At 41.2% G+C, this 24,560-nt stretch overlaps 1 protein-coding gene across 3 annotated transcripts in view; it reads right to left on the bottom strand.

Annotated features, from left to right (window-relative positions):
• Positions 1 to 24,560, bottom strand: part of LOC139409408 (ST3 beta-galactoside alpha-2,3-sialyltransferase 3a) — a 74,942-nt gene that overhangs the window by 31,611 nt on the left and 18,771 nt on the right. For all 3 annotated transcript variants that reach the window (XR_011634400.1, XM_071154529.1, XM_071154530.1), the window contains exons 3-8: positions 19,993 to 20,035; positions 16,145 to 16,237; positions 5,998 to 6,092; positions 2,497 to 2,560; positions 1,772 to 1,867; positions 1,322 to 1,508 (exon numbers count right to left, since the gene is read on the bottom strand). Coding sequence is in view for 2 of the 3 variants with exons in the window: in XM_071154529.1 (XP_071010630.1) it covers positions 1,322 to 1,508; positions 1,772 to 1,867; positions 2,497 to 2,560; positions 5,998 to 6,092; positions 16,145 to 16,237; positions 19,993 to 20,035 (578 nt within the window). In the remaining variant the exon portion in view is untranslated. The remainder of the gene's footprint in view (positions 1 to 1,321; positions 1,509 to 1,771; positions 1,868 to 2,496; positions 2,561 to 5,997; positions 6,093 to 16,144; positions 16,238 to 19,992; positions 20,036 to 24,560) is intronic.

Raw genomic sequence — 24,560 nt, 5'->3', positions numbered from 1 at the left:
CTTTACCGTGAAATGCTTGCTTACAAGCCCTTTCCAACGATGCAGAATTTAGAAATAATAATGAAATAAGTAACACAAGGAATTAAATAAAATACACAAGAATTGTGCTATATATAGGGAGTACTAGATCAATGTGCAGAGGTACAAGGTATTTGAGGGAGATACTGTATGTACATGAAAGCAGGGTAATCAGGGTAATCAGGGTAATCAGGGTAATCAGGCATCAGGATAGATAACAATACAACAACAAAACAACTATAATGTTTCTAGTTTCTCACTTTTAGCAGAGCTGGTAAACTTACTGCTGTAACGGCAGCAGCCACTGCTATGTACCATAAGATACTGGGCTTGAACAATGGAGCCCAGATGTATGCAACAAAGCACCTTCGTTACTATTGTCAGATAAGAGACAGAGAAAGAGAGAGAGACTCTCCTTACAGAGATAAGGAGTTATTCACTCTTAGAGACATGCCAATTAACTACATCATTAAGTGTCTGTCCCTCACCTGAGAGAAGAACTATACACTACCTGTAGCACAAAAGAAAGGGACTGCCCTTCAATGGTCTTAAGTTATAAACTAAGCCTGAATAAAAATACATCCACTCTGTTAGTCTATAGTACTGGCTCACACAATGTCCAATTGGTGATTGTCTCACAGACTGACAACATGCAGCACGCTGGCACTTGTCCTCTAATGTGTCCATTCCTCCACACAGCATACATATTCCTCAAACAAGTGGTATAATGACACATTATTCTCCAGTCACAACAAGTTCTGAGTTCCAAAGTGAGAATATAAGCCTACTATTATCTAGTATTATCCAATTGAATTAAACAGTGTGGTAAAGATGGGTAAATGTCTTCCACTTATCGTCACACGGGGTCTGATCTGATGCCATGTTTTCCTCTCTTGCCATTTCTTAACCCTGATATTTCCTGGGCACAGTGCGACACCATCGTTTACACAGGACAAACAGGTGCATATGGCTTGGTAAAGTTAGCCCAGGGATTCTCTCTGAAGTCTACAGTAACTTCCCACTGCCCTCTACTGGTTAGCCTGGTTAACCAAACATTGCATTTCCAGAACATTAGTAGGGGCGCTCTGTGATGGTTAAAATGGCAAGTTTCACAAACATTGACAGAGCTCTCCAGGGAAGTTCCCATCCGGTGGCTATAATGTCTTCTCTATACATTAGGACTCAATTCGAACGTTATTTAACATTATATGAACGTTGCCTGTTTGCTGGGTTAATATTACAAGCCTGGCTTGCCTTGGTTCGGCTCAACTCAGTACTGTGAAAATGGGCTCATTTCCCTTACCAGCCTCTCCTTAAAGATTATGGACCGCAGCCATTTGAAGTCGAGAGCTTTGAAGGCAGAGAGGACGAAGAGGGAGTCCTGTTCGTAGCGTTCAGTCTTCTGGATGGCTCCCTCTGGGTAGGTGATACGCATGGTGGTCTTGGAGCCCACATCCTTTTCATAGCCAGACACTGGAGCCTCGTTCAACCTGCAACACACACAGGGGGACTGGGATTAGGAATCGATAAACACAGGGTTCTCACAATCACATAACCTGGGCTCTTTCTCAATTTGTCTTTCCTCAATTCCTCGCATCCTCTCTCTTTGCCTCCTTCTCAAAACATATCGGAGAGAAGGAACTTTGGATGTTCTCTTCTAGAGATTTTGAGAAGGAGGTGAGGAGAGAGGATGGAAGGAATCTAGGGAAGATTATTTAAGAATCCTAGTGTTAATTAATGTGCCTTAACTGACCTTGCAATCACATCGTACTCGTCAATCTTCACACCCATAGACTTGTTGGCCAGAATACCACCATTTCCCATGATGATGCACTTCTTACAACTCTGACTAGAAGAGCAGGGAAAAAACAGCAGAAACACAAGTTCTGAGGTTTGTGAAGTGAGAACATGCCAAGTACTGCACAGTGATTTATTTGATTCTGATATGATATGTAGTTGAGCTTTCGCTATTGGGTCTTATGTTTTAGAGAATGTGACCTATGTTTAGTCTGAGTTCTACATTCCATGTGGAAAAATAAACACATTCTCAATTTCCTTAGTTGATGAAATCAGGTCTGCAGATTCTCGTGGCTGTGGAAAGAACCAAGACCTAAAAAGACAGAACGCTGGCCAGAAGTGAAATTATAAAACTACCAAAACAGCTGCCTGCTGCCTGTGTGATTATAATTAATTAATCCTTATGTTGGAAGTAAAATTACTCAGCAAAGTGTCCTGGATTGGAAAAACATATTTCTAGCCTGGTCCCGGATCTGTTTGAGCTTTCTAGCCAACTCATATCCAATGGTTCTTTTGGCCATAGGAGTTGGCAAGACAGCACAAACAGATCTGGGACCAGACAAAAGCTTTTCTGAGACAGCTCCAGCGTTTTCTGAATGTCCTGGCATAAACCCTTTTAAACTCCCCTAGACATCCCTGTTGGTGTAATAGACCTGTTATGGTGCTTGAGGTGTGACATACCTGTCCAGCTCCTCACCCAGACCATAGGTCTTCGTTGCTGTCAGAATATTATCTATGATCTTTTCTGAGGAGAGAAGAGGAGAAAAACACAGCATCTGAGTGGAAGATGAAAGTCCTGTAATAAAGAGGCTCTCAACACATAAATCCCACCCTGCATCATCACCTCAGCAGAGAGACCAAGGTAGTGTTGTAAACCTGGTGGACTTGAACACTTTGATAAACGAACCAGGGAATGAAGCCAGAGGAGAGGCTGGGTGGGCTGACAGAGGGGAGGTGAACACTTCTTCATGTTATACAACCATCAGAGATATCTGGGTGGCCAGGCAGGCAGTCCAGGACAGAGAGGTAAGAGCATGCAGAGCATGTACACCTCCTGGGTCGGAGCAGAGAAGCGCTGAGTCCCAAATGGCACCCTATTCCCTATACCGTGCACTACTTTTGCCCAGAGCCCTATGGGTCAAAAGTAATGCACTATATAGGGGAAAGGGTGCAATTTAGGACGCACAATACAGTATACAGCTTAAGATACTGGGAGGGAAAACGACAGGGCACGAAGAAATCCCCGGTTAGAGGAACGACACAGGCACATTCTCCAGGCTGATGCGAGCCACAATCCTTGGACCTCAGGGAATGAGGTTACATCACGACACCTCTGGAATCTTAGATGCTCTGGTTCTTTCAATACAACACTATATAACTGGCTATTTATCTAGCTGGTTATTCTAGGAAGAAAAAAAGTGTAGAGTAAAGAATAACTTCAATCTGGATGTTTTCTATGCAATTGATGAGGGTAAATACACGTGCCCTATAATTCAGGGAATCAGGATTAAAATGGGAAAACAGATGTAAACTCTGAAACGCTGGACCATTTAACACGAGACGAAAGTCCACACGATTTGACTGTATAGCCTAGCAGTTGCGTGCTATTCATGATTATTGACATTCAACTAAATTGCCAGGGCATTAAATTGTCATTAGATACTGTTTCTCAGATACAATGGAGATCATAAGATGGAATCGTACTCCCACATGACCCAAGGATGACATTTTAGTCCGACATAATGGAATAATGGAATCACAGAGTTATGGAATCAGACCTTTTCATTTGTCATGAGTCATTTTTGAACTTTTATGGATTCAGTCCATAAAAACGGAGTCCCTATTTGACACATGATTTAAACGAATAACACATTTCCGTGACACAATCTACGATAGAATAATTAAGGGTCGCTCAGAAGCTGTCAACACCATTTTTGTGGAGACAGTTACATCTTCGTCCAAAATTTCTTGGATATCTGTAGTGTGACTAACACTGGAGAGATAGGTCTACGTCTCAAATCACACCCTTTTCCCTATATAGTGCACTGCTATTGAGTAGTGCACTATATAGGGAATAGGGTGCCATTTGGGACGCATTCGAGCTGTTGACTACTGCGGTGATATCCCAGATACAAACAGACTAGATCAATCAGGATGGATGGAATCAGTTGAAAAGATTGTCTCTCCTTCCAGCCAAACCACACAGCTGATATCAGATGAGAGGGCTAAGCTACCATATCACCATCTGTAAGGGAGGGGGACCTAGGCTAGGCACATTCCAGAACAAAACAAATCTCTGACAATGAAGGACTCCAACCAGATCTACCAACCGATCAACATCAAAAGAAGGGCTTACATATGACCTTAATAACCTATGTTTAGTGTGATCCCACAAACTTACCTATTTATTTAACTAGGCAAGTCAGCTAAGAACAAATTCTTATTTACAATGACGGCCTACCCCCGGACGACGCTGGGACAATTGTGTGCCGCCCTATGGGACTCCCAATCATGGCCGGTTGTGATACAGCTTAGAATCTAACTAAGGTCTATAGTGACGCCTTTAGCACTGAGATGCAGTGCCTTAGACCGCTGCACCACTCGGGAGCCCTACTACTGAGCCTCAGAACAGAAAATGCCCAGGACGTGTTAGTTGGATGGGAGAAGAGAGTCTGTGTTGGTTGGGCTTCCTGGTTCAGATCAGCCATGAGCATGAGGGCAGGCAGTCAGGCCACAAATACCTCACTGATTATTACTGATTAACACATTTAAATGAGAATAACCTGTATAAATAAAGGTTCAATTAAATAAAACTGATTAGCTGATGCTGTTTTGAAGACAAGGCTACATACACTGTAGCTACTCATTACACCATTAGCATGTCTTTGGGTGGGATACTTGCGGTGTGAGGATCAAAAGCCTGGGACTGGGTGGTAATCAGGGCCTGTGACTGGTAGGCAGAAGGATGTGACGGTCAGACAGTGGTGCTGTGTTGGTGCTTCTCAATGCTACTGCCAAAGGGCAGGACATTGATGGACACAGTTCTCAGAGTCACAGATTTCTACGAGAACGCTAGCTAGCTATCACCCTTCCTCTGATACCGAGAACCATGAACATCAAGACATGATCTTAACATGTTCTTCACACGCAACATGATGAGATAGACTACACAACCATCTCTCGATACCTTTCCAGAGATATTTAGAGCACTGACACACTCGTTATCATAACTACATTTAGCCAGATTTATATTAAAACAGATTCCATTATATTAATATTGAACCCAAAATATATATGTAAAACTTAGATGAGATGAAACACTTTAATTAAATGGGTGATCTCATTGTTTTAGAACGGAAGTGAGGGGCAGGAAGACGAGGCAGGTTGGTGCTTTGCTGTCATAGCCTGATCCCTGCATAGCAGACTGATCCCTGCATAGCAGCCTGATCCCTGCATAGCAGCCTGATCCCTGCATAGCAGCCTGATCCCTGCATAGAGGCCTGATCCCTGCATAGAGTCCTGATCCCTGCATAGAGGCCTGATCCCTGCATAGAGGCCTGATCCCTGCATAGAGGCCTGATCCCTGCATAGAGGCCTGATCCCTGCATAGAGGCCTGATCCCTGCATAGAGGCCTGATCCCTGCATTGAGGCCTGATCCCTGCATAGAGGCCTGATCCCTGCATAGATGCCTGATCCCTGCATAGAGGCCTGATCCCTGCATAGAGGCCTGATCCCTGAATAGAGGCCTGATCCCTGCATAGCGGCCTGATCCCTGCATAGCGGCCTGATCCCTGCATAGCGGCCTGATCCCTGCATAGCGGCCTGATCCCTGCATAGAGGCCTGATCCCTGCATAGAGGCCTGATCCCTACATAGAGGCCTGATCCCTGCATAGAGGCCTGATCCCTGCATAGAGGCCTGATCTCTGCATAACTTGGAGCAGCAGTGATGTTCTTCTCGATAAGGCCAGTATTTGTTCTCTCCCTCGTCTTAGCACTGACCCAGAACCCATAGCTACATCCTCCTCCCTGTAGGTGAGCTGCTTGGCTTTCTCGAGGCAACAGCATCCTCTACCAGGAGCTCCCCATTCTTCATGGTCATCCAACTGTGATTTGACTAACTATGAACAAAGACATGGATGTCAGTGGATGAAATAAACAGATACAAAACTGAGGTCCATACCTTGCGTTTTTATTCCAAAAGGTGGGAAAAAGTTGCTGATCTTGGAGAATCGTCTAAAGTTTGGATCGAGGAACATAGGGGCTGGTTTAGCGAACCTGGAGATAAACGGAGAGAGCACAATTTATAAAAAGTGAGTGAGACTAGTTCTTAACCTTGATTTAACTAGGCAAGTGAGTTATTAAGAAAAATATATTATTTACAATGACGGTCTAAATGGCTCGTTCAGGGGCAGAACAAGAGATTTTTACCTTGTCAGCTCAGGGATTCGATCTAGCAAACTTTTGGTTACTGGCCCAATGCTCTAACCACTACGCTACCTGCCGCTAGTGACGATTAACAGACCATAAATAAGAGCAGCCAGACAGACAGGCACACATGGACAGACAGACAGACACAGACAGACACACAGCCCCCACGTGGAGGTAAGGCAGGAGATGCTCTGATTAATGTGAAGCAGCATGCTTTACAGGATTACAGGAGTTGAGTTTCATGTAATCCACTGGCTGTCTCCCTCTTTATCAGCACCCAGAGCAGAGAGGAGAGATGTCGTACTGTTACAGTTCAACCATGAGAGGGAAAAAAAATTATCATGACCTAAGGTGAGTGAACACTCAGGAACACTATAATAACTAGCATGGGTTAAATAGTGGTCAATAGGGATCTTCTGTTGTACTCTCCAGTGTGTTAGTATCAGGCATCTTTAACATCATGTTTTTGTTTTCTTTATGCATTTATTTAACTAGGCAAGTCAGTTAAGAACAAATTATTATTTACAAAGACGGCCTACCGGGGAACCCTTTTTCAGGGGCAGAATGACATATTTTTTTTACCTTGTCAGCTCGGGGATTTGATCCAGCAACCTTTCGGTTACTGGCCCAACGATGTAACCGCTAGGCTACCTGCCGCCCCATCATCCCTACCATGGTTTGACTAACAGGCTATACCTCAGTCTCCTCTGTCTGTGAATGACTAGCCACATCATCTTGAGAGAGCACTCTAAGGTCTAATCATACTATAACTGTAAACACAAACACTGATTCCATTCTACAATGAAATCAGACACTTTTCACAATGAGCAGTTTGACCCTTCATTGACCCTTCACAGTTTGACCGTGATGCAGGTAGTTGTTTGTGATGCAGGTAGTTGACCGTAATGCAGGTACTGTGTTGACCGTGATGCAGGTATTTGACCGTGTTGCAGGTACTGTGTTGACCGTGATGCAGGTAGTTGACCGTAATGCAGGTACTGTGTTGACCGTGATGCAGGTAGTTGACCGTAATGCAGGTAGTTGACCGTGATGCAGGTAGTTGACCATGATGCAGGTAGTTGACTGTGATGCAGGTAGTTGACCGTGATGCAGGTAGTTGACCGTGATGCAGGTACTGTGTTGACCGTGATGCAGGTAGTTGAGTTGACTGTGATGTAGGTAGTTGACCATGATGCAGGTACTGTGTTGACCTTCATGCAGGTAGTTGACCGTAATGCAGGTACTGTGTTGACCTTCATGCAGGTAGTTGACCGTAATGCAGGTAGTTGACCGTGATGCAGGTAGTTGACTGTGATGCAGGTAGTTGACCGTAATGCAGGTAGTTGACCGTGATGCAGGTAGTTGACCGTGATGCAGGTGGTTGACTGTGATGCAGGTAGTTGACTGTGATGCAGGTAGTTGACCGTGATGCAGGTAGTTGACCGTAATGCAGGTACTGTGTTGACCGTGATGCAGGTACTGTGTTGACCGTGATGCAGGTAGTGTGTTGACCGTGATGCAGGTAGTTGACTGTGATGTAGGTTGTTGACCGTGATGCAGGTAGTTGACCGTGATGCAGGTAGTTGACCGTGATGCAGGTAGTTGACCGTGATGCAGGTAGTTGACCGTGATACAGGTAGTTGACCGTGATGCAGGTAGTTGACCGTAATGCAGGTAGTTGACCGTGATGCAGGTGGTTGACTGTGATGCAGGTAGTTGACTGTGATGCAGGTAGTTGACTGTGATGCAGGTAGTTGACCGTGATGCAGGTAGTTGACCGTAATGCAGGTACTGTGTTGACCGTGATGCAGGTAGTTGACTGTGATGCAGGTAGTTGACCGTAATGCAGGTACTTTGTTGACCGTAATGCAGGTAGTGTGTTGACCGTGATGCAGGTAGTTGACTGTGATGCAGGTACTGTGTTGACCGTGATGCAGGTAGTTGACCGTAATGCAGGTAGTTGACCGTAATGCAGGTACTGTGTTGACCGTGATGCAGGTAGTTGACCGTAATGCAGGTAGTTGACCGTGATGCAGGTAGTTGACCATGATGCAGGTAGTTGACTGTGATGCAGGTAGTTGACCGTGATGCAGGTAGTTGACCGTGATGCAGGTAGTTGACTGTGATGCAGGTAGTTGACCGTAATGCAGGTACTGTGTTGACCGTGATGCAGGTAGTTGAGTTGACTGTGATGTAGGTAGTTGACCATGATGCAGGTACTGTGTTGACCTTCATGCAGGTAGTTGACCGTAATGCAGGTACTGTGTTGACCTTCATGCAGGTAGTTGACCGTAATGCAGGTAGTTGACCGTGATGCAGGTAGTTGACTGTGATGCAGGTAGTTGACCGTCATGCAGGTAGTTGACCGTGATGCAGGTGGTTGACTGTGATGCAGGTAGTTGACCGTGATGCAGGTAGTTGACCGTGATGCAGGTAGTTGACCGTGATGCAGGTGGTTGACTGTGATGCAGGTAGTTGACTGTGATGCAGGTAGTTGACCGTGATGCAGGTAGTTGACCGTAATGCAGGTACTGTGTTGACCGTGATGCAGGTACTGTGTTGACCGTGATGCAGGTAGTGTGTTGACCGTGATGCAGGTAGTTGACTGTGATGTAGGTTGTTGACCGTGATGCAGGTAGTTGACCGTGATGCAGGTAGTTGACCGTGATGCAGGTAGTTGACCGTGATGCAGGTAGTTGACCGTGATGCAGGTAGTTGACCGTGATGCAGGTGGTTGACTGTGATGCAGGTAGTTGACTGTGATGCAGGTAGTTGACTGTGATGCAGGTAGTTGACCGTGATGCAGGTAGTTGACCGTAATGCAGGTACTGTGTTGACCGTGATGCAGGTAGTTGACTGTGATGCAGGTAGTTGACCGTAATGCAGGTACTTTGTTGACCGTAATGCAGGTAGTGTGTTGACCGTGATGCAGGTAGTTGACTGTGATGCAGGTTGTTGACCGTGATGTAGGTTGTTGACCGTGATGCAGGTAGTTGACTGTGATGCAGGTTGTTGACCGTGATGTAGGTTGTTGACCGTGATGCAGGTAGTTGACTGTGATGCAGGTTGTTGACCGTGATGTAGGTTGTTGACCGTGATGCAGGTAGTTGACCGTGATGCAGGTAGTTGACCGTAATGCAGGTACTGTGTTGACCGTGATGCAGGTAGTTGATCGTAATGCAGGTAGTTGACCGTGATGTAGGTAGTTGACTGTGATGTAGGTAGTTGACCGTTAACCGTGATGCAGGTAGTTGACCGTGATGTAGGTGCGAGATACACATAAGGGCCAAGACCACAGTGTAGAAGTGTCCTGCCACCTGGATCAACCATAGACTGGCACCAGTTTAAAGACATACTGATGCCAACTGATATGTCAGACACCTAATGAGGGTATTTTTTGTTTTTACAAACAATAAGGTAATCCTTTTACCACGACTCATAATAACTACTGCACCACTCTGAGACCACATACCATTCCACTTGATTCTTCCTTTAGAGAAACGCATGCAGTTTCACCCAGTACATCTGAAGTCCGATTGAGTTTGAGGGGGAATGTTCAACATTGCATGTAAAATGAAAATTACAGTTAGGCTAACTCATTTTTTGTTGGTTTAGTGTTTCAACAAACATTTAGTATGTTCTGGTCTATTTAGTGCTCACATCTGTCTCCACTTTGAGATATCAAGCCTCAGACTGGGCCTCTGACTGACTGGGAACCTGGGTCCTCTTCATTTGGGCACACAATGGCAAACATTTTACAACGTTGTGCAACATAAAATGAAAATGAGCCTTCCTTAAGTCCAGATAGTCCATCCTTGTTTTCTTACGTAGGTGCCTAATGAACATGACCTTGGATGTTGTGTCGCCACGAGTTTCAGACTGACATTTTCCATAAGGCCACATCCTCAGAATGAAAAAGGACATACTTTAAGGTATATATGAGATAACACTATCGCAGGAGAGAAAGACCCCACCAAGAAAAAATAATGCTGGCCAGAGGGACCAATTAGCCCAGGACAAGCTCTACAGAACTCTGTCTCTAAACATTGTACTTGATCAAACCATGTCTGTCTCCCTGCCAGAGAGCCACTTGTGTATGTGTGTGTGTTTGTGTGTGTGTGTGAACCTGCTTAGTGCTTCTGACAAGGCCAACACTCTTGATTATATGGCTATTTGCATGTTGCTCTGAGGCATCATGCTAAGACTTTCAGAACACTAAAGGAAAACGAAACCCGTCACATGGGACCTTTTCTCCAACTCAATCAAGAAACACAGAATGAAGAATTAGCCAAAACAAATCATGAGTAATTAATGTTAACTCAAGCAGCCATGATTTGCTCCACTGACAAAGGTTAGACTTCATACCATGTATATAATACATTCAGCTTTTGAGTTTTGACAAAGAAAACTTGGAGATAATGTTGTTTCTGGTGTACCAGACTAGTAAATATTCTGAATACAGTAATATCACAATTTAAGTTCCCTCTCAACAAAACAAAAGACACCTGTAGATGGTGGAAGAAACCTCACCCAGAACAGAGATGATGGAGAAACCTCACCCAGAACAGAGATGATGGAGAAACCTCACCCAGAAATGAGATGATGGAGAAACCTCACCCAGAACAGAGATGATGGAGAAACCTCACCCAGAACAGAGATGATGGAGAAACCTCACCCAGAAATGAGATGATGAAGAAACCTCACCCAGAACAGAGATGGAGAAACCTCACCCAGAAATGAGATGATGGAGAAACCTCACCCAGAACAGAGATGAAGAAACCTCACCCAGAACAGAGATGATGGAGAAACCTCACCCAGAACAGAGATGATGGAGAAACCTCACCCAGAACAGAGATGATGGAGAAACCTCACCCAGAAATGAGATGATGGAGAAACCTCACCCAGAACAGAGATGAAGAAACCTCACCCAGAACAGAGATGATGGAGAAACCTCACCCAGAACAGAGATGATGGAGAAACCTCACCCAGAAATGAGATGATGGAGAAACCTCACCCAGAACAGAGATGATGGAGAAACCTCACCCAGAAATGAGATGATGGAGAAACCTCACCCAGAACAGAGATGATGGAGAAACCTCACCCAGAAATGAGATGATGGAGAAACCTCACCCAGAAATGAGATGATGGAGAAACCTCACCCAGAAATGAGATGATGGAGAAACCTCACCCAGAACAGAGATGATGGAGAAACCTCACCCAGAACAGAGATGATGGAGAAACCTCACCCAGAAATGAGATGATGGAGAAACCTCACCCAGAACAGAGATGATGGAGAAACCTCACCCAGAAATGAGATGATGGAGAAACCTCACCCAGAAATGAGATGATGGAGAAACCTCACCCAGAACAGAGATGATGGAGAAACCTCACCCAGAAATGAGATGATGGAGAAATCTCACCCAGAACAGAGATGATGGAGAAACCTCACCCAGAACAGAGATGATGGAGAAACCTCACCCAGAAATGAGATGGAGAAACCTCACCCAGAAATGAGATGATGGAGAAACCTCACCCAGAAATGAAATGGTGGAAGAAACCTCACCCAGAAATGAGATGATGGAGAAACCTCACCCAGAACAGAGATGATGGAGAAACCTCACCCAGAACAGAGATGATGGAGAAACCTCACCCAGAAATGAGATGATGGAGAAAACCTCACCCAGAACAGAGATGATGGAGACACTTCACCCAGAAATGAGATGGAGAAACCTCAACCAGAACAGAGATGAAGAAATCTCACCCAGAACAGAGATGATGGAGAAACCTCACCCAGAACAGAGATGATGGAGAAACCTCACCCAGAACAGAGATGATGGAGAAACCTCACCCAGAACAGAGATGATGGAGAAACCTCACCCAGAACAGAGATGACGGAGAAACCTCACCCAGAACAGAGAAAGTGTTTCTTTAACCCAGACAACCCCTTCAGTCTTGGCAGCTGTTGTTTTTTTGTTCATGTGTAATATCACATAATGAACAGCAAATTAGCTGTGATCTGGCGGGAGATAACAAACGGCTAATCAGAGAATGCTGGAATGTCTGCAGCTTAACAACTAAGTAATGCTTTGCTGTGCAGGGCAGGCCTTATGAATGAGAGCCTATTTCTTTTGGGGCCCTCAGTCGCATACCGACAATCCTCCTCTCACCTGCTGCTAATTTGTCTCTCAGAGAGAAGAAGAAAGGAGAAAGAAGAAGCAGAAAGAAGGAGAAGAATAATGAGAAGAATCAAATCAAACTTTATTTGTCACATGCGCCAAATAAAACAAGTGTAGACCTTACTGTGAAATGCTAACTTACAAGCCCTTAACCAACAGTGCACTTCAAGAAAGAGTTAAGAAAACATTTACCAAATAAACTAAAGTCAGAAAATATAAAAAAGTAACACAACAAAATATCAATAATGAGGCTATATTTGCGGGGGTACAGGTTAGTCGAGGTAATTTGTACATGTAACTAGGAGTGAAGTGACTATGTAAATACTCCGGTGACCATTTGATGAATTGTTCAGCAGTCTTATGGCTTGGGGATAGAAGCTGTTAAGGAGCCTTTTGGTCAAAGACTTGGTGCTGCGATACTGTTGAAGAAGAAGAAGAAGAAGAAGAAGGAGGAAAAAGAAAGAAGAAAGAAGAAGGATAAGAAGAAGAATGAAGGAAAAATAAAAAGAAGAAAGAATAAGGAAAGAGAAAGAAGAACAAGAAGAAAAAGAAGAAAGAAGAAAAATAAGAAGTAGAAGAAGAAGGAAAGAGAAAGAAGAACAAGAAGAAAAAGGAAAGAGAAAGAAGAACAAGAAGAAAAAGAAAGAAGAAAAAGAAGAAGAAGAAGGAAAGAGAAAGAAGAAAAAGAAGAAGTAGAAGAAGGAAAGAAGAAGTAGAAGAAGAAGGAAAGAGAAAGAACAAGAAGAAAAAGGAAAGAGAAAGAAGTACAAGAAGAAAAAGAAGAAGAAGGAAAGAGAAAGAAGAAAGAAGAAAAAGAAGAAGTAGAAGAAGGAAGGAGAAAAAAGGAAGAAGAAAGAAGAAAAATAAGGAGAAGAAGAAGAAAACAACGTAGAATATCGGTCAGTTTAAGGTTTTTCTCTCTCTCTCTCAAATATCTCTCTCTATCTCTCTGTGTATTGTGGGAGTTGCGTGTCTAAGGGTGCTAAACGAGACCAGATAAGTGGATGGGGCCCATCGCTCTCACGCACTGGGACGACCGCACAGCACAACAGACCAAAAAAAGATACCAACTCCCATCGGACTGCCTGATGCATCCTGGGGCTCTTATTTAAAATAGTGAAAGAGAAAGAGAGAAAGAGACAGAGACATAGAGATGGGGTGGTTAGAGAGAGGGAGCGAGAGAGAGATAGAGAGAGCGAGAGAGAGAGAGATGGGGGTGGTTAGAGGGAGAGAGAGACAGAGAGATGGGGATGGTTAGAGTGAGAGAGAGAGAGAGAGAGAGAGAGAGAGAGAGAGAGAGGCCCTGAGAAAACACCATACACAGGTGAAGGCATTTTCATGGTGTGGAGCCTTATCTAGTGTTGAATAATTGAGAAAGGGAAATGGGATCTTCCATCTCTCACGCCACTCTGAACAGGGAGATTTCCACATGACAGGACTAGTGTCCATGATGGCACAAGGTACATAAGTTAAGTACATTGTGTAAGAAGGAGATAGATAGACAAGAGCATAAATGGGAACTGGATCGGGATCGCTCAGTGACCATAGTCTTCTCTTGTCATTAATAAGTCAGGGTCAACATTCACTACACATCAGGATCGTTAATTGCAGGCTTTGACAAGACATTTGTGTATGTATCGTTCATAGTGAATTACACTATCCTTTTAATAATAACCAATATTAAAACTACCAAATAAAGTTCACATCAGTGGTAACTTAATGAAACATCTGACATCTTTAATATATAATGTGCAAAATAGAGTTGTCTGAAATTTGTAATGGATGACCAGGAAGAAAATGTGTTTCCACAGTGCTGTGGATGGTAGGAAATCAGTGACCTTTCACCAGGCAGAGGCAGAGAGTATATCTCAATTTGTATTTCCTTGATTCCGCATGTCCTGTCTCCTTGCCTCCTCAAAACACATTGGAAGAGAACATCCAAGGCCCCTCCCCTTCAGATCTTCTCCACCAATATTTTTTGATAAGGTTGCAAATAGAGAGGACACAAGTAATCAAGGAAAGATTGAGAAAGATCCAAAGAAGCACAAGTCACAGGAAGGTCAACATCTTCACTGAGGGTTCCCTGACCCTTGACCCCTAAACTGTCAAATTGGAGGACCATCTGAGTCATTCTAACCAATCGTCTGGGGTCAGGTCACCTATGACTCTCCATGGCTGTCTCTCTCTAGTCGGGGCGAGCCGGACAATGAGCCAGTGGTCTGCCAGCAGACAAAGCAGCAGTTCTATGCTTCCTATGTTTTTTTTCTGGACGGAGGAAGCGACTCATGCTCACAATGTGAGAGGGGCTTTCTGTTGGATCTGAGATGGAGCCGACAATAATCTGTGGGTTTATTGTGAAGATGTCGAGACTCAATGAAGTTGCATATACAATACAGTAGGGCACTGAGGATTAGAAAGTACAACTGAATGGAGTCATGAGAGCGAAAGCTTTGGTCAGAGAGAGTGAAAGAAAACTGTGAATGAGGCCGTTGTCAAAGTAGCGCCATCATCATCTCAACTAAGCTTGAAGTAACACACTTTACTAAAATAGGGAGAGAAAATTATCATGGGGTGCTGAATTATAACGATGTCTCATAAACCAAATTATATAATATCATAAATGTATCATAAACCAAATGATATAATATCATAAATGTATCATAAAACAAATTATAGGATATCATAAATGTATCATAAACCAAATTATATAATATCATAAACCAAATTATATAATATCATAAATGTATCATAAACCAAATGATATAATATCATAAATGTATCATAAAACAAATTATATAATATCATAAACCAAATTATATAATATCATAAACCAAATTATATAATATCATAAATGTATCATAAACCAAATTATATAATATCATAAACCAAATTATATAATATCATACATGTATCATAAACCAAATTATATAATATCATAAACCAAATTATATAATATCATAAACCAAATTATATAATATCATAAATGTATCATAAACCAAATTATATAATATCATAAACCAAATTATATAATATCATAAACCAAATTATATAATATCATAAATGTATCATAAACCAAATTATATAATATCATAAACCAAATTATATAATATCATAAACCAAATTATATAATATCATACATGTATCATAACCCAAATAACACTATATAATATCATAAATATATCATAAACCAAATTATATAATATCATAAATGTATCATAAACCAAATTATATAATATCATAAATGTATCATAAAACAAATTATATAATATCATAAATGTATCATAAACCAAATTATATAATATCATAAACCAAATTATATAATATCATAAATGTATCATAAACCAAATTATATAATATCATAAACCAAATTATATAATATCATAAATGTATCATAAACCAAATTATATAATATCATAAATGTATCATAAACCAAATTATAGAATATCATAAATGTATCATAAACCAAATTATAAACTGGGTGGTTCGAGCCCTGAATGCTGATTGGCTGAAAGCCGTGGCATATCAGGGCATGACAAAACACATTTTTACTGCTCTAATTATATAATTAAGCAATAAAACCCCCTGGGGTTTGTGGTATATGGCGTTGCGTTGTGCATAAGAACAGCCCTTATCCATGTTATTTTGCCCATATACCACACTCCCTTGGGTCTTATTGCTTAATTATATCACATCATATCAGAAATGTAAAAAGCTTTGGCTCACATTGGATAGATGGTGGTCATCTTGGCAGCTGCGTAGCCAGGCTTACAGACTCCCTCGCTGAGATTACCATACTTGTACATCAGCTCCAAAGGTCTGTGGTACAAAGAGGAGAGGTCAGAGACAGAGAAGAGGTCACGCAAGAGGAGAGGTCATAGATAGAGAAGAGGTCACACAAGGAGGAGAGGTCAGAGACAGAGAAAAGGTCACACGAGGAGGAGAAGAGATGGTGTGTGAGCATGAATAGAAGCTTTCTAAAAGCCTAAAAAGCTACACAAGCCTTAGAAAATAACCAGGAACATTCTGCATAACTGGAACTGTTAAGAACAAACAACTAGATCATTGAACCTTTGAATCCAAAAAATACATTTGGATTAATATTTGATGGCTCTGTACTGTAAACAAATATCTTAACATGTCTTTAATCTGTCATTGCTGTGTACAACTAACTGTAAGTCTAATGCACAAGTAGTTTTGGTATGCAATGTGGAAACACTTCAAATCATTCATATTGACCTGTCACAAAGGTATTATAACAGTTCATCCATCTTGCTAATGTGATAGTGTATATGATACTCTATCATAATATATGATACTCTATCATAATATATGATACTCTATCATAATACATGATACTCTATCATAATATGATACTCTATCATAATACATGATACTCTATCATAATATATGATACTCTATCATAATATATGATACTCTATCATAATATATCATACTCTGAAAGAAAACAGTACAAGATACTGTATCTACTGTGGAGGTTGGGTTAACAAGATCAGAACTCCTATACGTTTCATTTCATGTAATAAAAGCCAACGAATAAAAGGATAACATAAAAAGGTTAGGACATGCACAGATGGCCTCCCTACTTAGCTTAGGGCTCAAGCCTAAGGGCATGATACCCCCAGTTACAACTTTATCTTGATTATTGTCCCGTCATATGGTCAAGTGCAGCAAAGAAGGACCTAGTTAATTAAGCTGCAGCTAGCCCAAAACAGAGAGGCACATATTGCTCTTCATTGCAATCAGAGGGCTAATATAAATACTATGCATGCCAGGCTCTCTAGGCTAAGAGTTGAGGAAAGACTGACTGCATCACTTCTTGTTTTTATAAGAAACATTAATGTGTTGGAAATTATAAAATTGTTTGTATAGTCAACTTACACACAGCACTGACACACACACTTACCCCACCAGACATGCCACCAGGGGTCTTTTCACAGTCCACAGGTACATAACAAATTCAAGGAAACTTACAGTACTATACAGAGCCATGATTGCATGGAACTCCCTTCCATCTCATATAGATCAAGTAAACAGCAAACCTGGTTTCAAAAAACAAACAAAGCAACACCTCACGGCCCAACACCTCTCCACCATGTGACCTACTTGTTGTGTGTATGTACTGACATGTATGTGGAACTGATAGATGCACACACACATACTACATGTAAAGTTTTTAAATGGAAAGTATTTTGTCTGTAATGTCTTTCCTGTTATGTTTCAGACCCCAGTAAGACTAGCTGTTGCCATTGGTGTCAATCCTAATAAAATCATCAAGAAAAAAATCTAAAATTTAAACCCTAAAACTGTTTTGACTGAAACAGTTGCAGTGAATGAATGTACAAATATAAGAAGCTAATTGGTGAAAACAAGTCTTTCACCAAAAAGGGAGGGAAGCTTTGTTTATTTTATGTAGGCTCTCACCTCTCTCCGTTGAGTCAGTGAAACACAAATAAAACCTTTCAACAGACTACGTATCTACGTATCTATCCATGGGCCAGTGTGTGTGGGGGAGAGACAACCTGTTGATTGTGGAATGTATACTGGTGGAAAGAATCCCTCACATTTCACCATATCTGCATCCAAAATGGCACCCTATTCCCTATATAGTGCACTACTTTTGAACAGAGCCCTACAAGCCCTGGTCAACAGTCGTGCACCACATAGCGTGCCATTTGGGAAGCAAGCTAGAGATAACCCCTAGAGGCCCCTAAAATTATTCAGACTTAGAGATGACTCAGCTTGACAATGTAAAATGGTTTCTAGTCGAGGTGGGGCTGGTCGTTGGTGAGGGCACCAGTTGTTGACAGATCGTTCGTTAAGAAAACGGAAAACAGTTCACCTCACAGGGAGAGGTTACATTCCAAATGGCAGCCTATTCCCTATTTATAGTGCACTACTTTTGACCGAAGCCATATGAGCCCTAGTCAACACTAGTGGTGTAAAGGGAATAAGGTGCCATTTGGGAAGCCGCCAGAAGGCCTGGTTCACATTTTTAGTACCACACACATTGGTATTAATTACTGCTCTGAACAGCCGCTTTTAACCTCATTAATAACCTGATGAGCCTATGGCTTAGTCAAATAAACAGAGAGGCTATTGGACGAGCAGCCAGAGGAACTAGATCAGGAAAGGTAGGACCCAACACCATAGCATTGTAATACTGTATAATAATAAGCTATTCCACTTACAGTAGCAGACACTTTTGAGTGCAAACACTTTTAGTATTCAAGGGTTTTTCTTTATTTTACTATTTATTACATTGCAGAATTATAGTGAAGACATCAAAACTATGAAATAACACATATGGAATCATCATGTAGTAACCAAAAAAGCTCTAAACAAATCCAAATATATTTTATATTTGAGATTCTTCAAATAGCCACCATTTGCCTTGATGACAGCTTTGCACACTCTTGGCATTCTCTCAACCAGCTTCATGAGGTAGTCATCTGGAATGCATTTCAATTAACAGGTGTGCCTTGTTAAAAGTTCATTTGTGGAATTTCTTTCCTTCTTAATGCGTTTGAGCCAATCAGTTGTGTTGTGAAAAGGTAGGGGTGGTATACAGAAGATATTTGGTAAAAGACCAAGTCCATATTATATCAAGGAACAGCTCAAATAAGCAAAGAGAATCAACAGTCCATCATTATATTTTGATTTGTTTAACACCTTTTTGGTTACTACATTATTCCATATGTGTTATTTCATAGTTTGATGTCTTAACTATTATTCTACAATGTAGAAACTAGTAAAAAATAAAGAAAAACCCTTGAATGATTAAGTGTGTGCAAACTTTTGACGGGTACTGAATAACACACACTGTAACACACACAAATAAGTATCTTGTGAAATGACTCAAAGCAGTAACATGGTCTTTGCAGCAGTGGTGTAAAGTACTGAAGTAAACATGCTTTAAAGTACTACTTAAGTAATTTTTTTAGGCATCTGTACTTTACTATTTATGTTTTTGACAACCTTTATGCCACTACATTCCTACAGAAAATATGTACTTTTTAATCCATACATTTTCCCTGACACCCAAAAGTACTAGTTACATTTTGAATTTTCAGGTAGGACAGTAACATGGTCTAATTCACACTCCCTACTGCCTCTGATCTAGCAGACTCATTAAACACAAATACTGCATTTGTACATGATGTCTGAGTGTTCGTAAAAATACATTTAAAAAATAACATTGTGCTATTTGGTTTCCTAATATAAGACATTTTATGTATAGCATTTACTTTTAGTTTGTACTTTTATTCAAGTATGACAATTGAGTACTTTTTCCACCACTGTACTTAAGTACATTTAAAACCAGTTACTTTTAGATTTTTACTCAAGTAGTTAATTGAAAAAAATACAAAATATCCTTATATTGAAGACTTTTTACAAATCCAATCAGTTGTGCCCAGTGAGATGGTCTTAAGAGTTTGACGACTGTTGAGGTTACCCAAAACATACATGAAGATCATGTAGCCAAAACACAAAGCAATGTGAAGGGGTAAAGCACAATACTGGATAAAATAATGTATTAAGGGACTACTTACAGATTACCACCCAGCTTCAGCAAGAATCCCTGTTTGTCATACACTAGATTGGCAGAGAGAAAGAGAGATGAAGTATGTCGTTGATAATGAAAGAACAAGGAACAAAATTAAACATCGCAAAACAATTGAATACAAACTAAAACAAAATTTGTTTAGTAATCAATGGTTACTTTGATATTCATCTGTGGAGAAATGATGGATCATCTATAGACGAGGACCAAGATTCGTAGGTACCATAAAGCTTAAAATAACAACTACAATCTGTAAAGTGGAAGTCAATAAGAAACATTTAATTTTGTGGAACTTTCTGTTGCAGCCTGGGTCATAGGACACACCATAGACCATGAGGCAGTAGTTCATGAAAACATGTCTGTCTGTCTGCAATCATTATATCATATCAGAGGTCACAGTAGCCCTCCTTTAATCTGTCAATGACTGTTTCCTATTTGCCCTTTAGATATAGGCCTGCTACATTACTTCATGGGAGTGGAATAGTAAAACAATGGTGGATGGAAAAGGACAGCACGCAGGGCATCATACTTGCTCTTCTTAATGGTCTGGCTGGCAGAAGAACCAGGGCTAGCCAAAATGTCTCTCAATAAATTACTTTATGTCATTTAGGTTAACTGATTTACTGAAGTCAGGATAACCTAACCTCAAACAAAGCTTCCTCCATTCACAATACCAGGTTAAAAAAACAATTATTGTTTCGAACCCAACATTTCCTGTAAAACAGAAGTAAACAGAGGGATTGTTCAAGCTTGTATTTGAAAAACAGCAGAGCACAAAAAACCACAAAGGGGGACAGATTTTTAACATTTGCCGGGCAGAAATGAAATTGACCCAGAAGAGACCAGATCTATGGCCTCTCATTAATACTCCAGTTACTCTAGTTATCCAGCTCTTTCATGGTGCTGGTATCTGCCTGCTGAAGCAGAGAACTCAGTAGACACCGCTGCTTAAATGGAAATGAAGCATAAAGAAAAAGAGAAGACAACCAGTCGGCGGACTTCAAGAACACGGAAGATAAAGCTGTATGTTGATTTCTGGCTGCGTGACTAGACCACAGTGTTTGTGTATGTGGGGGAGGGGGGGGGGGGGGGGGGGGTGTCCTCTGGTGAGGTCCATGGAAGGCTGATGGGATTGGGAAGTTTCTGTGAAGTGTGGTGGGTTGGTTAGGGAGCAAATGAGGAGGTGCTTGATATTATTGCTGGGCTGAGAGAGGTTTGTTCTAGCAGTCGTTCCCTGACGGGAAAGCAGCAAGCCTCATCAAGTCAGCTCTAGATTCTGGGTTCTCGATTCTGGAAGCCAGAAGAGCCCATGGGTCCTGCTCTTACAAAGACATCATATCTCCTCATTGCAAGGTAGATTTGTGTCAACTATAGGGGTTTTGTATGTCACATTTTTATTTCCTCTGGCAAGGTCATTTATAAGGTTGAATGATACACATTGTCACTTTTCATTATGGAATTAAAAAGAAGAAGAATTCTCAAAGGACAGTGAATAATTCACAGATTAAAAGTGAAGTTTTACATACAAGAGAAACATTGAATGACATTGTACTTTTCCAGCCATTATTTTCCTATAACAATAACTATTGCAGATTCAGTCTTCCCAGCCTGGTGCAGGTCTACAATTTTGTTTCTGGTGTCCTTTGACAGCTCTTTGGTCTTGGCCATAGTGGAGTTTGGAGTGTGACAGTTTGAGGTTGTGGACAGGTGTCTTTTATACTGATAACAAGTTCAAACAGGTGCCATTAATACAGGTAATGAGTGGAGGACAGAGGAGCCTCTCAAAGAAGAAGTTACAGGTCTGTGAGAGCCAGAAATCTTGCTTGTTTGTAGGTGACCAAATACGTATTTTCCACCATAATTTGCAAATAAATTCATTAAAAATCCTACAATGTGATTTTCTTTTTTTCTTTTGTCTGTCATAGTTGAAGTGTACATATGATGAAAATTACAGGCCTCTCTCATCTTTTTAAGTGGGAGAACTTGCACAATTGGTGGCTGACTAAATACTTTTTTGCCCCACTGTAGATTGAATAGTACAGTGACCACTATTATCATCTGATAAGACAGGTATATTATTTACAGCAGTTGTCATCAATTCTAGATGAAGGTGTTTGTTCACGAAGTGTAAGAACACCTGAAAGTGAGTACTATGAAAAAGCCAGGCTGTTTTAAAATGCAGATGAGTTCCTAAGATCTACAAAACCTCCCAACATGGATTCCTGCTTTATTAACCTGAATCTATACTACCTGAGTGGAATAATCGTCCCAAGGAGAAAAAACTATCCAGGTCTGTCTATGAAACACAAGAGTTAAGTTACGCCTTAAGGTTGTAAGTATTCAGTTATATCACGCTGGACAAGCGTCTATCCAAGGGAATACCAAATCAAATCAATATTTATTCATCACATACACAGTTTACAGCAGGGACAAAAAAGTGCAGCAAAACGCGTGTGTGCTAGGTCACTCAACATTACAGTACCATAGAATTGGTCCGCCCATCACAGAACATTGACTTGAATGAGAAAGTCTGTTTCAGTAATTCTATGGGGAATACAGTGCGAAAACAGGTGGTTGATTGAGTAGTGTTAGTCATAGGGTTTGATATAAACAACAAGCCATATTAACCGCTGCCCTCATTATTTCCACTTACACTACCAACACCCTCTCTCACAAGACCACATCCATCTCCTGTTCTGTTGCTACTAGGCAGCTAGGCTAGGCAGCTAGGCTAGGCAGCTAGGCTCTACCACCACCAATATCATCATTCACTGTTTGGCCTAACTGGGTTAAAACTCCAACTGGGTAAAGTGTTGCTAGTAAGTAGGACCACAGTGCAAATCATGAGATAAAGCAACAACCCTGAATAAAAATAAACGTGTTACAGCTGTGAAAGGGCTTAGATCAACACGACACTGAGAGTGTTTATTGTTCAGACTAGGAGAAACAGATGACACAATGATTAAAAGGAGAAGTAATTCTATCAAGTTTACACAGTTGAAAGGCTTGGTTTGGGGGTTTGGTTTGCACATCATTGGACATTCAGGAGTCCAAACAGGTGAATAATACACATTCAGCCTGGTCCAAACTACTTTTCTTACTATGGCAATGCCACTACCTAGTTAACAAAAAACATACCACAGTAGATCATAGTTTTCATAACAAAAGAACCATACCATAGTTAGACTTCAGTTTCTGTAACAAATGTAAAATCTTCTTGTTTTAAAGATGTTGGTTCTGGCTACATAGCCGTATGTACGGGTAAACAAAAAATCTCCCAAGATAGGCTAGAACAGAGACCTAGCCGTCTAACTTTCTGAGTCACGATCAATATCATTCTAATCAATTCAACCTCATTTCAATTTAAGAAAATTATTGGCATGGGAAACATGTTTACATTGCGTGAAATAGATAATAAGCAAAAGTGAAATAAACAATAAAAAATGTACAGTAAACATTTCACTCACAAAGGTTCCAAAAGAATAGTGACATTTCAAATGTCATGTTGTGTACAGTGCTGTAGTGCTGTAATGAGGTGCAAATAGTACAAAAAGGAAAATAAATATAGGTTGTATTTACAATAGTGTTTGTTCTTCACTGGTTGCCCTTTTGTTGTGACATCATGTCACATATCTTGCTGCTGTGATTGCACACTGTGGTATTTCACCCAACAGATTTGGGAGTTGATCAAAATGGGATTTGATTTCAAATTCTTTGTAATCTGAGGGGAATATGTGTCTCTAATATGGTCATACATTTGGCAGGTGATTAAGGAAGTGCAGCTCAGTTTCCACCTCATTTTGTGGGTAGTGAGCACATAGCATGTCTTCTCTTGGGAGCCATGTCTGCCTTTGGCGGCCTTTCTCAATAGCAAGGCTATGCTCACTGAGTCTGTACATAGTCACAGCTTCCCTTAATTTTGGGTCAGTCAGTGGTCAGGTATTCTACCACTGTGTACTCTCGGGTTTAGTCCCAAATAGCGTTCCAGTTTGCTCAGTTTCTTGGTAAATTATTTCCAATGTGTCAAGTTATTCTATTTTTGTTTTCTCATAATTTGTTTGGGTGTAATTGTGTTGCTGTCCTGGGGCTCTGTGGGGTCTGTTTGTGAACAGAGCCCCAGGACCAGCTTGCTTAGAGGGCTCTTCTCCAGGTTCATTTCTCTGTAGGTGATGACATTGTTATGGAAGGTTTTGGAATCGTTTTTCCTAATTCCAAACCTAATGCCTATTCCCTGCCTGTACTGTTGCCATTTGTGGACCTACCGTGTATGACCTTCTGCCTGGACCCAGCTATCTGCCTACTCCTAAGGTTCCTTTCATTAAAAACCTGCTGCGCTCTGTGCTTGAAACCAGCTCTCTGTCTCCCTCGTGTTCATTACACATGCTGAGTCTCAATTTGGTTGTCACATTTTGTGAATTCTTGGTTGGTGAGCGGACCCCAGACCTCACAACCATAAAGGGCAATGGGTTCTATAACTGATTCAAGTATTTTTAGCCAGATTCTAATTGGTATGTTGAATTTTATGTTCCTTTCAATGGCATAGAGGCCCTTCTTGCC

Source organism: Oncorhynchus clarkii, chromosome 5 (assembly GCF_045791955.1).
Source record: "Oncorhynchus clarkii lewisi isolate Uvic-CL-2024 chromosome 5, UVic_Ocla_1.0, whole genome shotgun sequence".
Taxonomy (NCBI): Eukaryota; Metazoa; Chordata; class Actinopteri; order Salmoniformes; family Salmonidae; genus Oncorhynchus; species Oncorhynchus clarkii.
The sequence above is the reverse complement of the archived record's forward strand: the minus strand, read 5'-3'. Positions and strand labels throughout refer to the sequence as shown.